This window comes from Aquila chrysaetos, chromosome 2, assembly GCF_900496995.4.
Source record: "Aquila chrysaetos chrysaetos chromosome 2, bAquChr1.4, whole genome shotgun sequence".
NCBI classification, from domain to species: Eukaryota; Metazoa; Chordata; class Aves; order Accipitriformes; family Accipitridae; genus Aquila; species Aquila chrysaetos.
Genome location: NC_044005.1, coordinates 61668404 through 61683669, shown reverse-complemented (window position 1 = coordinate 61683669; position 15266 = coordinate 61668404). Strand labels below are relative to the sequence as shown.

General features: G+C 39.6%; 1 protein-coding gene across 1 annotated transcript; it reads left to right on the top strand.

The window, feature by feature from the left end:
* Positions 1-86: 86 nt before the first annotated feature.
* QRSL1 (glutaminyl-tRNA amidotransferase subunit QRSL1) lies at positions 87-14468 on the top strand. The gene is made up of 11 exons (XM_030032009.2): positions 87-204; positions 505-664; positions 1848-1946; positions 3359-3455; positions 5207-5383; positions 7684-7859; positions 7985-8097; positions 9646-9838; positions 10226-10343; positions 13322-13527; positions 14016-14468. The coding sequence occupies exons 1-11, from the start codon at positions 181-183 to the stop codon at positions 14225-14227; spliced, it is 1575 nt and encodes a 524-aa protein (XP_029887869.1). The 5' UTR covers positions 87-180; the 3' UTR covers positions 14228-14468.
* The last annotated feature ends 798 nt before the right edge of the window (positions 14469-15266 follow it).

The following is a 15266-nucleotide window of genomic DNA, read 5'->3' as shown; positions in this document are numbered from 1 at the left end:
CCTGCCTACCCTCCTCTCTCGCCCCGGCGGCACCCGCGGCCAATGGGCGGCCGCCTTCTTGGCGGGCCTGCCAATGGTGTCGCTCGGTGTTACGGCAAGATGGCGGCGCCCAGCCGCAGCGTCTGGAGAAGGGTGGCGGCGGCGGGCCGGCGGGCGTGAGGCGGCGGCGAGCGGGCCGTTATGCTGCGCGCCTCCCTCCGCGAGGTGAGTGGCGCCGAGCCCGCCCTGCGAGCCGCCGCGGCGCGGGGAGGGCGCGTCAAGGAGCGGGGTGGCGGCGGCGGCGGCGGGGCGGGCTCGCAAGGTGACTGGGGAGCGGTCCCGCCGCGGTGATCCCCTCGCGTCCCCCCTCCCCGGGGCGGCGGGGGATCAGGCGCGGCGGGGCCCGGGGGAGCCCTTCCTGCGGGCTCTTTCCCGACGTGGCCGCGGGGACCGGGCTTTATCCCCTTCCCGACCCGAAGCGGGCTCTGTCGCCTGGGTGCCTGGAAAGGGGGATTGCGCTTTCAGGTTTCGGCAGCCTTGAAGGAGGGACGTGTCACTCCGACGGAGCTCTGCCAGAGGTGCCTTTCCCTCATCAAAAGCACCAAGTTTCTTAACGCTTACATTACCGTAGCAGAAGAAACTGCTTTGAAGCAGGCGGAAGAATCGGAGAAAAGATACCGAAGAGGTATGTTTGCTCCCACTTGATATTAGTCCTTAAAAAGCTGTTGGGGAGGAGCTCTTTGTGTTAGGTGAAGCAACTTTTCTTTTTAAAGCAGGTGTACGCGCTGCGCGTTTGACTACGAGGTGATGAGGACTGCGGTTGAGGCTCCAGTGGGTGTGTGCTCTCCGGTACATGCTTGGCACTCGGTAGCGTGTTCAGTTCAAAAAATCAAAAGCAAAACCTGGACCAAACCAGGCAGGCGCTGCAGATTAAATAGGCTCTGTGCTTCTTGAACAGCACTGCTACTGGTTGCTGCTTCTTTCCCTCAGCAGTTTATTTTAATTGGGTAGCCAACAGTTACCATGCACAGGGAGATGCAGTGGTCTTCTGCAGGCCTGTTGACTGAGGTGGACAAACATCCAGCTATGTTTAAAACGATCAAGTTTTAAACTAAGAAAGCAAGTGAAAATAAAGCAACTCTGTTAATTGCAGTTATGAGTTGGTGAACAGAACAGCATTAAATCCTGTCATTGGCAGCATTTAGAAACTGATTATCCTCATTTTCCTTTCCATTTCCTGAAAGACAGAAAAGGGAAATTTTCACTTAATAGGGTACTTTTTTTCCTTCCTGGGTGACACTTGATGTCCTCTTGACAGCTTAAGAAAATTGCCAGCCAGAGTGTTTTGCTTTCTGACATAAGCATTTTAAATTATTTTTTTTGCTGGATGGTGGATAATCAATCACGTAGGGAAGACTTTCTCTGCCTCAGTAGTTTTTTTAGATCATATTTGTTGTGTATGTGAAGTAGGCAGAATTTATAGCTCCCAGCCTAGGGATGGAGTGGATTTAGGCAGCACCTATGCCTGAAATAAGCATTACATGGTCACATTGGAAGAGGTAAGCACTCCTTTGGGATCGCTAACCTGTATGAAAGCAGCTGCCTGTCTCATGGGCTTAGACATGTTTGCAGAGCTCTGCTCTGCAAGGTCAAGTCTGGTCTGGGCAGAATGCTCGATGCTGGAGTTAGAATGGCAGGTGGTTCTTGAAAATGTAACTGGCAACCATCAAATGCTAAGTGGATAGCATTTTTGCTTCCAATGAATACCTGAAGGGACATGTAAAATAAATTGTAATTGATGAGGAAAACGCTACATGTAGCACACTTTGCTTTAATCGCTGTTGTCTTTGCAATAATTCCTAATGCAGGTCAGCCGCTGGGTGTTTTAGATGGAATTCCTATTGCAGTAAAAGACAACTTTAATACAGCTGGCATTGAGACAACATGTGCATCAAACATGCTAAAAGGTACAGTAGGGCTTTTAAAGTAAAATCAGATCTCATTTCAGTGCTCTTGCTTTTCTCTTTAGAGGGTTTACGGAGTAGAGTCTTACAGAAATCTAAACGTTTTCAGAAAATGAGCTGAACTAATTTGAGAAAATATGTTTATCTAATTTCTTCTGCCAAGGTCATCTGGTATTACAGATGCATCTTTTTCTTGTGTAAGCACATTATCTCCTTTATTCATATATAGATACATGCTTTTAACAACACAATGTTTATTATAGCCCATACACTAAAAAAGAATTGTTCTATAGTTCACATTTTGCTTCACGTTACTTTTAGGTCTACAGGAGAGCAGTCAGTACTGTTTGCTGCTGTTCTGCCTAGCAAAATCCAAAGACAGTCTTTTTTTTTTTTTTTTTTTTTTTGTCCTGTTGACAATTGTTGACTTAAGTAGTTTTTTCATACGGCTGTAGGAAGAGTAGACATTAACAATTCTTTTCTCTGTATTCCTGATACACAGACATGTTCTACAAGGCTTTTTTAATTTTTTGAGTTTTCCTAAGCTCGTTGTTTCTATCAACATGCCATGAACATTTTCAAGGCATTAGAATGTTTTCATAGTAAAAGCGAAAGTAGAAAACATTTCTTTTATCTGTTTTATTCTGCACAAAGTAAAACTGAAAAGTTTTGTGGAAGATAGCTCAAGTAAATTAGCAGAACCCTAATCTGATTATGGGGTTTTTTAATAGCAGAAGAAACAAAATATGATTTTGCAATTTTAAAAATGTGGTATTACCTGAAATGCTTTTCCTTGAAGCACATTCTCAGACCCATTCAACCCTGAATGAATGGTTGAAACCCCTGTCAATATTCACAAAAGGAATTGGTTGCTACCTAGGATTTCATGCAAGTGTCATGGGTCTCATCCTAGTTTATCTAAGGTCTAAGTGCTGAAGAGCGCGCACATTTGATCACAGGATAGCCAGTTAGTATTTCAGCTTGTGGTTAACCATATGCTCCTTTATCTCATGGTCATGGGAGATAATTCAAGATAGCTTAGCACTTTTCTGTAAAGAGCTGTTTCTTATTTCTTCTAATTTTAGACAGTTCCTGCAAATTGGCTGAATGCAGTAACTTGCTACCCTTGTGGTAACTTGTTTCTGTGAAGTCCACACTCTAGAAATGTATAATCCATAATTACTGGGTGGTAAGTTGTGGAGAAAAAAAAAAAGACATTGCAAACAGTACAGCATTTGGTTTACTTTCGCTGAATTTTGGAAATTACTCATGTTATCTTGAAGCAGAACTTTGGCACTGTGAACTGACAATTCTTATGCACAAATAATGACAACTTTGAAGTGTTCAGAGTAGCTACTTAGAAAAATCAGCTGTATCCCACCAATCACTCTCTTAATTGTTCTGATTGTTTTCAGGTTATGTGTCTCCTTACAATGCTACAGTAGTTCAGAAATTACTGGATCAGGGAGCTGTGCTTTTAGGAAAAACAAACCTAGATGAATTTGCAATGGGGTGAGTGATGTTTATTATTTTTAATGTGTGATTGCACATTAAATGGAATACACACCATCTGTTTCAATCTACCTATAATCCTTAACTCCTCTTTCTGTGAGGTTGGAAAATAATGAATACTTGCCCATGAAGAGTATATTGAGTTGCATGGATTTCTCACTGAGCATTTATATTATTGTGTAAATTATATAAATGCTGAGTTTTATGAACATAGTGTTTGACTATAGTTGTGTTTGAGGGGGAGGAAGCCTTTGCAGAAGGCCAACAACAAGCAGACTTCTTCCAGATCCAGTAGTGTATTAGTAGACTTGGTTACACCACCAGTTAATTGCTGCCTTTTTCTTTCTCCTTACTGGTGGTTTTTGGTAGCTCATTATTATCAGGCCCCCGATGGCAGTTGCTACCTCTGCCAGTCAGCCACTGGAGTAATTTGTATGAGTATTCCCTGATTTGCTGCAAACAGGCTAATCTAGAGCAACACTTTAAATTGCCTAAGCTAATGTTAGTGACTTTTTGTCAGGAGCATGTTGGAAAATGCTCTCACAAATTGATTCTCCAGCAAATGAGTGAAGGCAGCCAAGCTATAGCAGGGAACAACATTGGGCCGTTATGGATAGGAGTCTCTGTCACCACAACTGCTGGGTCTGGAAAGGCATGTCTGGGACTTTAGTTACTTATGAGAAACAATAAGTGTTGTGATTTCGTTTTATTTTTGTTTTACCTAAACCGAAGACAGAGGTTTGATTGGGAATTCACATGGACGAAGTGGAAATACTTTGACTGTATTGTTTTGGATAAAGTCATTTCTGTGTCAAAGAGACACTCTTCAGAGGAAGAGCAGGGAAAAAGCACAGAAAAAACTGATTATGCAGTGTTACAAGTGGTTTAAACTCATTAAAGCACAGGATTCTCTTAAAAAGTCTTGTCCCACCCCTGGCCTCTCATCTCTGGTCTGTGTATTTGCATGGTCTCAGTGCTAGCACCAACACAGCTGCACTGTGAGCTTGATCAGGGAGCTGATCTGGCTCAAAAGTAACGATGTCTCAATAAGGTTAGTTTTCAACTGCTGTGTCAAGTGCCCGCTCTGTCTGATGATTTGGCTAATAACACTGGCACCCTGGAGTCAGGGGGAACGTGGGGTGGAGGTTGTGAGGAGGGAGGAAAGTACCCCCATCCCCTGCTTCTGGTGGCAGTTCACACTTAGCTGACCGCAAGCTGACTGAAGACAGTTTCCTGAGAAGGCAGTCTAGTGCTCTGAACCAGCAAACTGTGGCTTCAGGAGAGGGCTACAGAGTGAGTAATAGCGTGTTATTTACAGAGAAGTGCTTGTTCCTGCTATTGTAGGGCTTTTTCTGCACCACCCCCAGCAGCATGGGTTTCCGCAAGGCTGCGGTCATCTTCTTTTGCCTTTTCCAAATGCAGGGTTAGGAAACCAGAAGACCTTTGTTTTGAAGCAGTTGTGCAGCTTTACTGTTTTTGTGATTACGTTCTTTTCAGTGGCATTAGCGGAAGTTAGATAGAGGTACAAGTTCAGATTCTGTGTCAGAAGGGGATGAAGGCCTATAAACTTTACAATTCTGTATAACATTGTTGAAGTTGACTGCACAAGGATTTACGTACACCAGTCTTTTTGTGTTGAAATTGATTTTGCTAGGATGAAGGATGAGGAATTGGATAAAGAAAAAAACCTTGGTAAATGCAGTGTGTCATCTGTCACTTCTGTCTGTATTTGTTCTGTCTGATTATCTTAGATCTGGGAGTACAGATGGGATATTTGGACCAGTCAGAAATCCCTGGAGTTATTCAAGACAGTACAAGGAAAAATCTGTCCCAAAATCCCATTCTGAGGACAAAGATGCTACCTGGGTAATAACGGGAGGGAGCTCAGGAGGCAGTGCGGCTGCTGTGTCATCTTTCACATGTTTTGCGTAAGAGGCTTTTTAAAATTGTTTTTTATTAAATGTCTCAAAATATGTTGCAAGGTTTTAATTTTATAATTTTCTCATAATCTAATTTGAAATGGGAGGGTTACTTGCACCAGCATGTAAGAATTTATTTCAGCATCTCTAGTTTATCTGTGGCATATCATGAAGGCAGAACGAATCCATGTAGGCAAATTCAGGCTTATTCATTTTGACTGTACTGATATGACCACTTTGCACTGCATGAAATGAAATGATAATGGCAGTAAAGGAACGACAGTTTTATTGTTATTCCCACGTACTCTCTTAAAATTAACATGGGGTTTGTGACAGACACATCCTTTTGCTCAGTAAAGGCATTACGCAAATATATGCTGAAAATATAATTCAGCGGATGAGGAGATCCCTTAATTTGTAACAGTATAGTAATCTTTCTTCCCCTCCTTTGTTTTCATAGTAGGGTTATGTAATAATACATGAGATTTGGGATCTAAAAGCTTTCAAATCCCTGACTTAACAAAAGGATACACAGATACTTACTACACAGATACTTACAATCTCGTCTGGTTTAAAAAGTTAGAAGACAGTTTTAGTTTTTGGGGTTTTGTTTTGCTTTGTTTTTTGAAAAGGAATTTAAACAAGCCAGAATTTTTTTTTTACAACAATTATTATCTGCATGTAATAGCAACACACTATTTAACAAATCAGTTGTCTAAACTATCTTACTCATCCAACTGTTAAAAGAAATCTGATTCTTTAAACTTTACAACTTTCATTTTATGCAGGTTTTAGAGCTACATAGTGCAGCACGTTTTATAGAAGATGATTTCAGTTGTGCTCTTAACTGGAAGATGTTTTAAGAATCCTCTTTAGTTACTCTGTCCTTGTTTACCCATAGACTATATTATAAGTGTCGATTTTACTGTTAAAATATTTTTGCTATTGTTGATTACAGCTTCTTTTAAAAAACATTATGTTTTTATATACAAAACCCAATTTATTTTATGATTATTTTTTGTTTAATGATACCTCTCTTCATCTTGTTGCCCTTTGCTAGGATGTAGTATACTCAACATTTTAATACTGTTGAAACTGAGCTCAGTGCAGCCATTCCCAAGGACTGCTGGTCTTGTCCTGAGCCACAATGGCCTGATACTGATGTAGTCTGGCACCTTCTCTTATGTTGCTGGGTGTGCTGAACTCCCATTTTGCACTGCTCAGCACTTTATCAGATCGGGCATACTTTTCGTCCAGCTATTTTATTGCCTACAACCTATTGTATATCCACTCTATTAGTTTCTTTCAAGCATCAGGAATGCTGCCAGTCTTTGTCTTTTCAATTTGAGATTTGGATGTACAGAAATGCTACAAAATTGAAGATGTTTTATATCAACACAAAAGCTTTGAAAAAATTCCACTTCAGCAAAGTCAATTTAATTGGTTCAGCCATCTCAGAAAGAGATGCCCATGGGAAAAGTCACATACCCACTTCAATAAAAATTATACCTCTTTCTGAAGTTTAATTTATTTTTGGCAAAGATTTGGATGAAAGCTGTCTTATTTTTTAAATGGTGCTTGACTTAAAATTATTAAAAACAAGAGGAGAGCAGGTTTCATTTCAATATGCATTTCCAATTCCATTACAATTTTTGAAATAAAAAGTTCAGTTTAGAAAGAAAAAGGTTTCACCTGTGAAAGAACAAAAAAAAGAAGTCAACTTAAAAAAAAAAATAATACTGTGTTCTAAAAATGCACCTAAGCTACTCTAAACTGGGAGTTCTGATGCTATGCTTTGTAGGTTTGGAAACAGCAAAAACATCCTAGACTTTGAAAAGTATGCCCTGTTGTTAGGGGCAAAAAGTGTACTGTTTTGCTATTTATTTGTATACTGGAAAATGCTGCTTCATAGTGTATTGGCTACTGAATAAGATACCAATATCTGAAAATCGTACTGTAAATCACGAGGCATATCTTTCGGAGTCCACAGAATTGGAACAGACCAACAGAGAAGGCGGAAGTAGATATTCAGGGCTGTATTTGGAGGGCCTAAATTCTACCTATGTACTTCTGCTTTGTAGAGAGAACTGGGTTCTCCTGATGGCTAATTCAGAGGACCTAAGAAAAAGAAAAGAACATATGAAAAATAGCAGTCATAGGGAGCAGACTGAAATTTAGGCTGTGCCATTATGACTTCTAATCTGGAAGAATTCACACATTTTTAAATCCTTGCATCTTAAAACCGTACATTTTTATTATTTGAAATGTTCTGAATTATTTTACTAATGATAATCCTTTTGAAACCATAGAGCTTTAGGGTCAGACACAGGAGGATCTACCCGAAACCCTGCTGCTCACTGTGGTGTAGTAGGTTTAAAGCCAACGTATGGACTGATCTCTCGCCATGGTCTCATTCCTCTAGTGAACTCCATGGATGTGCCAGGAATCCTAACCAGATGCGTGGATGACGCAGCAGTTGTGTTAGGTATTACTACTTCGTATGTCTTTGTATACAACATATCTCTGTTTACAACATTGTCTGAAAACAAATTGAATTCTGGCTACCCAGTGTACATTTTCCTGTTCTTCATATGTCATGTCATATTTCAGGTTCACTTGCTGGACATGATCCTAAAGACTCTACCACAATTCAGGACAACTTTAAGCCATTTGAACTACCCAATTTGACTGATGTCAGCAAGTTCTTGATAGGAATTCCTAAGGTAACATATAAATCCTGTCAACAATTCTGGACAGGAACAGCAAATACGACACCTAACAAAAAAATACTTGTGTTTTGCCCACCACCTCCCAGTCTCTCATGATTTAAAACAGCGAAAATAGTACAAGCAGCTCCTGGAAAGGAGCAGTACGTGCTCTGTTGCCTGTGCAGGTGATTGGGAGTGAGCATATGCTAATGCTTCATCTAAAACATTTTGTTGTCATTGTGGGAAGCACTGTTGGGAAGTTCCAGGGGAAACAGGGAACTTCAATTCTTGGTTCTCTCTGTTGCTTTTTCATCAGTCACCTGATGAAAGACCTCAAACAAGTTGCTTTTAGTGCCTTCTCATACGATGAGGTTAGTACTGGTTTGTGCAGTGCTTTGAGATACTTGTCTAAATGGCACTGTGTTAATACGAAGCAGAATTTTAAAGGCAATTGAGTGGCACAAGGAGCTGTGATTTGCAGAGCTCTAATAGGTATTAAAGACAACTGTAATCTGGCTTCTGATGCGTGCAATTCAATCGTGTTTGTAACTATAAGGATACTTGTCATTTAGGCACAACATTTGGGACTTCAGCCTATTTTTAATTGCCTATTATAATTTAGCAAAGGCTCTTCCTTCAAAGAGACAATGTGTATAACATTTATTGGTTTGATTCTCAGTATTTGAACCTGTGCTAGAACAGGTATACCAAAAGATTTAATTTGGTAAACAGATGTCGACTGACCAATTAATTATTCAAGATCTGTGAAATGCAAAAAATGTGTGCCTAGAAAATTAATTACCTGCATGCTGTTTAGATTTTGATAAATCTAAAATAGTGGTATTTGTTAATTATTCATATCCTTTGGGCAATTGTTTTCTACTGCTACAGATTATCCTAAACAGATACATGCATATATTAAACATGGGTCATAGCTACTCAGAAGTCAGACAGTATTATGACCCTGATATTGTGGGTTAGAACTAAAGCAAGTATCTTCAAAAATAGAGAGTTTTAATAGAATATCTTTAACTTAGCTCTTAAACAGGAACGTCGCTTTTCTAAGTCTCCTCCCAACCCCTTGATCGTAGTTCTTCTTTGATGGGTTGTTTTGTTTGTTTCATGCCAATTGCCACTGATATGCTGAGGCCATAATTTCTTTTTATCTTTCCTACTCACAGTAGCCCCAGTATTAGGATTTAGACGTGAAGAGTTTCTACCCATGAACTGCAGAGCAGCGCAGTATAGTTTCCATGAATAGACAAATAAGTGGAAAACTGAGCAATTTCTCCATAAGAAATTGCTGAAATTCCATGGTCTGTGGTATGTGGGTTGATCCTACTGATATGAACATAATATTCTTAAGAAGACTGAGTCCTGTTAATTTAATACTGCTTGATTGTATAATATTTAGTAGATGCAAGAAGCTTTAATAAGTACTTTAAGTCGTATGATGGTGAGGTAATAGTTTCAATGTATTTTTAGCCAGGAGTATTTGCACTGTGGTTGTCACTAGAAGTAAACCAGTATGTAAAATCACTCCCCTTCTTGTTTTTCTCTAAGGAATATCATGCACCAGGGCTTTCTAGTGAAATTCTGGCGCTCTGGTCAAAGGCTGCTGACCTATTTAAGAATGCAGGTGCTAAAGTAATTGAAGTGAGTCTACCACACACTCGTTACTCAATTGTCTGCTATCATGTGCTGTGCACGGCAGAAGTGGCATCAAATATGGCCAGGTTTGATGGACTGGAATATGGTAAGGCCTTTGAAAAAACCTTTTTGTCAGACAACAGAAACATTGCTGGATGCGATTAAAAAGTATTAGTTTTAGTAGATATGGTTGAATACTCAGTGTTATTTCTCCAAGATGGAATAGAGTAAAAACCCTGACCAAATAAAAATGTCTAAATAAGTACATATTTTAGTATATTTCACTTCTAGACACGTGAGTGTCTGGGCTTAAAATCTGTTTAATATTCTATAATAAAACAGGAATATGCTGTGTTGTTTTTCCCAGAACAGTAACATGTCAGACTCCAGCAATCAGTGGCCTATTTGTATTACTATGTATAACATTAACTTATGTTGTTAAATCTTAGGGATTACAAAAAGTATTAATTTCCAAATTGCTTTTTCTTTTCAGGACACCGTTCTGACATGAACAAGTCCACAGAAAGTATGTATGCTGCAACACGACGAGAAGGCTTTAATGATGTTGTAAGAGGAAGAATTCTATCGGGAAACTATTTCTTGTTGAAACAGTAAGCAGAACATCTTGAAACTCAAATTTGCCAAGTTAACAATTTTTTAAGCAAATGGTGATTAACTGTTCATCATGGCATGAAAAAAAATTTGTCCTTACCCTGGTAGCTACTTGTATTATTATTATTATTGCTTTAGCTATATAATATCTAGTGAACTGTTAATAATGGATGAAAGTGTTTTCCCTTAGTCTTACCAGTGAGCCTCCTGAATTAAATAAGTAAAACAACTTAGTGATTTTTTTTTTTTTTCCCCCCTCTACTAGAGTATTATTGGCACCCATTAGTTAAATTAAGCAAAACAACTATCCTATGGTATGACATTGAAATCATACTGAAGCCACTACTGTTGTAGTGTTAAAAGTTCTGTAGCTGTTAATCTCATTAAAACTGCATAGAAAAGCTGCTGGTACATTCTAGTGAGGTCTTCTAGAGAAAACCAGAAGACAGGGCAATTAAATTAACTATAGCTCTTTGCCTCAGTATACAGGGAGAGGAAGGCATTGGCAAAGGTACTGAACTGATATCTTTACAGAAGACAAGTTTTTATCCGGCTCATGTAGAGAAGCTGGTGGATGGATCAATTTGACTTTTTTTCCTTAGTTTTCAATCCTAATGCAACAGTCCTAATTTATGCTAGTAAAAGTGCTGTTTTTCTCTATCTTGATTTGTTCAGATACTAACAGAAATATTAGTCGTGTAATCAGTCTCGAAGCAAGTGCACTACAGAAAGAGCTCTGTCAGCAAGAATATTCATCAGATGTGACTTCTAGTTGCTCTCAGAGGCAGGAATGTTGTCAGTCAGTATGTAACAACCAGCTTTTGTGGAATGCCGATATTACTGCCAAGTGTGCTCCTTCTGGTTACAATTCTCCAGATCAGCTTTCCTAATGCTGCCTTAAAATTCATGTAGTTCAGCCTTCTGTGAAGGAATATACACTTGGCTTCCATTAAGATTAAACAGAGTGTCCTGTTCCTGTCCACAGTAAATTACTTTTGAAGAACAAAACCCAGGGCTCAGAAAGCATTCTTAGAATAAATAGTAGAGAAAAACCATCTGTGTCTCCTGCAAATTTTTCATTTTGCAGATTATTTTTAACTTGCTTTCAGAATCTGTAAAATAACTAGGTGATTTTTCAGAAGTTCTGTTTAATATCTTTATCAATGATCTGGATGAGGGGATCGAGTGCACCCTCAGTAAGTTTGCAGATGACACCAGGTTGAGCAGAAGTGTTGATCTGCTCAAGGGTAGGGAGGCTCTGCAGAGGGACCTGGACAGGCTGGATCAATGGGCCGAGGCCAATTGTATGAGGTTCAACAAGGCCAAGTGCCGGGTCCTGCACTTGGTCACAACAACCCCACGCAGTGCTGCAGGCTTGGGGAAGAGGGGCTGGAAAGCTGCCCGGCAGAAAAGGACCTGGGGGTGCTGGTCAACAGCCGGCTGAATATGAGCCAGCGGTGTGCCCAGGTGGCCAGGGTGGCCAACAGCATCCTGGCCTGTATCAGAAATAGTGTGGCCAGCGGGACTAGAGAAGTGATTGTCCCCCTGTATTCGGCACTGGTGAGGCTGCACCTCGAATGCTGTGTTCAGTTTTGGGTCTTTCACTACAAGAAAGACATGGAGGTGCTGGAGCGTGTCCAGAGAAGGGCAACCAAGTTGGTGAGGGGCCTGGAGCGTAGGTCTTCTGAGGAGCGGCTGAGGGAACTGGGGTTGTTCAGCCTGGAGAAAAGGAGGCTGAGAGGAGACCTTATCGCTCTCTACAACTACCTGAAAGGAATTTGTAGTGAGGTGGGGGTCGGTCTCTTCTCCCAAGTAACTAGTGATAGGACGAGAGGAAATGGCCTCAAGTTGCACCAGGGGAGGTTTAGATTGGATATTAGGTAAAATTTCTTCACTGAAAGTTTTGTCAAGCATTGGAACAGGCTGCCCAGGGAAGTGGTTGAGTCACCACCCATGGAGGTATTTAAAAGGTGTGTAGGTGTGGTGCTTAGGGACTTTCTGAAATTAACACTTAAGATGATTTCAGAAATGATTGTAGAAAAAGGGCTAATTCCCATGACATAACTTCTTAACTTGAATCTGCAGTCTGTTATTGATTATAACCATTTTCACTGCAGTTTTTCAGAAACTTAAATCTTTAGATTACTCTAACAAAGTGGCTTTGGGGCAATTCCAGTTGGTTTATCTACAAACATTTTGGCATGTAGCAGTTTCTAATACCTCCGTCCCCCCTTTTTTTTTAATAACTGTGGTTTTAGATGGCAATTACTTTTGAAACTGAACTTCTCTGAATTTAAGGATTCCACATTTACCAGTTCTGCATATGAAGTTAAAAGGAACAGTAGACATAAAGCTGACTAATTTGTTTCTGCTTCAGGGAGTGTAAAAACAGTTTACAAATCCATAGTCCACATGTTTACATGAGGGAAAAAAGGTTACAGAAAGATAAGGTCTTTATAGTATTCTACAGAGAAATATACTACAAACACATACATAGTTTTAAGTCCATTTTGAGTCCTCCATAGATGATAAGACTTTTTTCACATGCTTTAAGTATCTTGCTGGGTTGAATCCTAAATGATTAATGCCTATTTTCCAGGCCTGCTTAGTTCTGTATTGTTTCTAGGCTTTGCTGTGCTGCCCTGCAGTGAAATTTAATACACTGTTTAGTTTCAGAACAGTCATAAAAGTGGTGTTTTGATTGTTAGTTAATTATTGTAAACTAGGGTTTTGTTTTCCCTTCACCTTTCTTCAGCAGTATGCCCTCATCTCTTCCTTCTCTGACAGCTTCGTTGCTATGAGAGCATAAACACCATGTTTGATGACCAAGCTTCCTGTATATCAAAAACTCAAGTACCAGTGTTAGTCTTTTAACCAGAAGAAATACTGGCCTTGTCTTTTTTACAGTAACTAAGAAATAAAGTTCTGTATTTTTGAAATTAAAGTGTCAGGCCCTCATGTCCATATTTCTTTTTAGGAACTATGAGAATTACTTTATCAAGGCACAGAAAGTCAGACGTCTCATTGCCAATGACTTTGTGAAGGTTTTCAGGAGTGGTGTTGATGTTTTACTCACTCCTACCACTCTGAGTGATGCAGTACCATATATGGAATTCATCAAAGAAGACAACAGAACCCGCAGCACGCAAGATGACATCCTGACACAGGCTGCAAACATGGCTGGTGAGTAGGGACAGGAATTCAACTATGTTTTCCCCTGCCTAGTCATTTTTAATGTCCATTCCCTTCAGCTATTTAACCTCTTCAGGAATCAAAATATTTCACCCATGTGTTGTAAGTCTTACAATGATAAGCAGGTATAAGGATAGTTTATTTATTAAATGCTTTAAAATGTAAGACTAGATTTTAAAGTGGGGCACCTTGGAGCTGAGTGCGGGCTGCAGATAAGATGAATCCATTCAAGTTCCAGAGACTGAAGTCTCTTTTTAAGGAGAGTTGTTTATTTTTTCAGAGGATGCTGACTCCTTAAATCACTGTAATTAAATAGGTGATCACCTAGCAGTATCCTTAGTTCATTGACTCAAATTATTTTAACTAGTCTTTTTCCTCCACGTAATATTTTTCTGTTTCTCTTAGAATTGTTACAAAAATCACTCCAACTGGATTTGTTTAATAGTAATTCTTTGCATGTGTATCTTTTTTTCTTTCAGGTCTGCCAGCCATAAATGTTCCTACAGCTCTTTCAGAGAGAGGCTTGCCAGTTGGGCTTCAGTTCATTGGACGTTCATTCCAGGAGAAGCAGCTTCTCACTGTAGCCAAATGGTTTGAAAAACAAGTAAAATTCCCAATGATCCAGCTAGAAGAAGTGAAGAGGCACAACCATGGTGTCTTTCAGCATCAGAAATCTGCTTTTTTCTCATAACACGGGACTTGCTAGTCAGTTAAAGCAAGAAGGCTGTGGGGATGGTCTAAAAATGTATTCCTGCAGTTAATTCTATTTTGCAAAAATAATAATCCATTTTAAGAAGACCGTATGCAGTTATGCAGAATGGAATCACAACAGCTTGTTACTGTGTAATTAAGGTGAAGTGAATCATTAAGTAAACATGTCTGTGTTATTAAGAACCATTTCTACTGATATTAAAAACACCAAGTTGAAATTATGTATCTTATGCCTGTGGAGCTGCTTTTTTCCATCCCCAGAGGGTGTGGAAGGTATCTGGCCCATTAAAGAACTAACCTGAACTTCCATGTGAAAATTGCATGGCTGCCAAAGGGCTTGGTTTCCTTCTGGAGTGTAGACTTTTGTAATGGCAACAACCAGACAAGCTGTAATGGGACAAAGGTATCAAGGATCTGTTTACCAACAGGTAAATACAAAAGGAAACAAGGGAGTAACATATAGATAGTTCATTTAAAAAAAAAATATATATCCCTACTTCTAGTAAACTGATGCAGGAGGTGAAATAACCTCCAGATCTACAAATCATGCGGATTACTCTGGTTACATCCATTTTAAGAATAATGAATTCCAGATTTCTTCTGGGGAAAGGTGCCTAGTAGTCCTTGTGCAGTTATTTTCTTCTTCCTTCATCACTGTTCTTTATAATCGGCACTTAAAATGAATACTTACTAAGTAAGAAATTATCTTCTTCAATGTAACTCTCATAAGAGTAATACCACCCATTCCTTCGTGGACAGTCATGCAGCACAACAGTAATTTGAAACAAATTTCCAAACCATAGTGTTGGTAGACTGGAAGACCTACTAAACAACTAATAACCTGTTTTGAATGTTGTATTTTCCATTTTTCAAAAGTTGAAAAAATATGAAGGATTAAGTTTGTAGATTTGTTTTTGCCTCAGGTTTGCTTTCAGTCATAGTCTACAGCGTACACAGATGTAAAAAGTGTAGGGTGGGGAAAGTGATTGAGATGTAGTCTGATATGGTAACATACAGAA

Bases quoted from the DNA above. Each gene is read 5' to 3' on its own strand.
- QRSL1 (XM_030032009.2), top strand. From the start codon at position 181: ATGCTGCGCGCCTCCCTCCGCGAG. The intron at 3,456-5,206 runs GTGAGTGATGTT...TGATTATCTTAG, and splicing joins CTAGATGAATTTGCAATGGG to ATCTGGGAGTACAGATGGGA. The intron at 5,384-7,683 runs GTAAGAGGCTTT...TTGAAACCATAG, and splicing joins TCATCTTTCACATGTTTTGC to AGCTTTAGGGTCAGACACAG.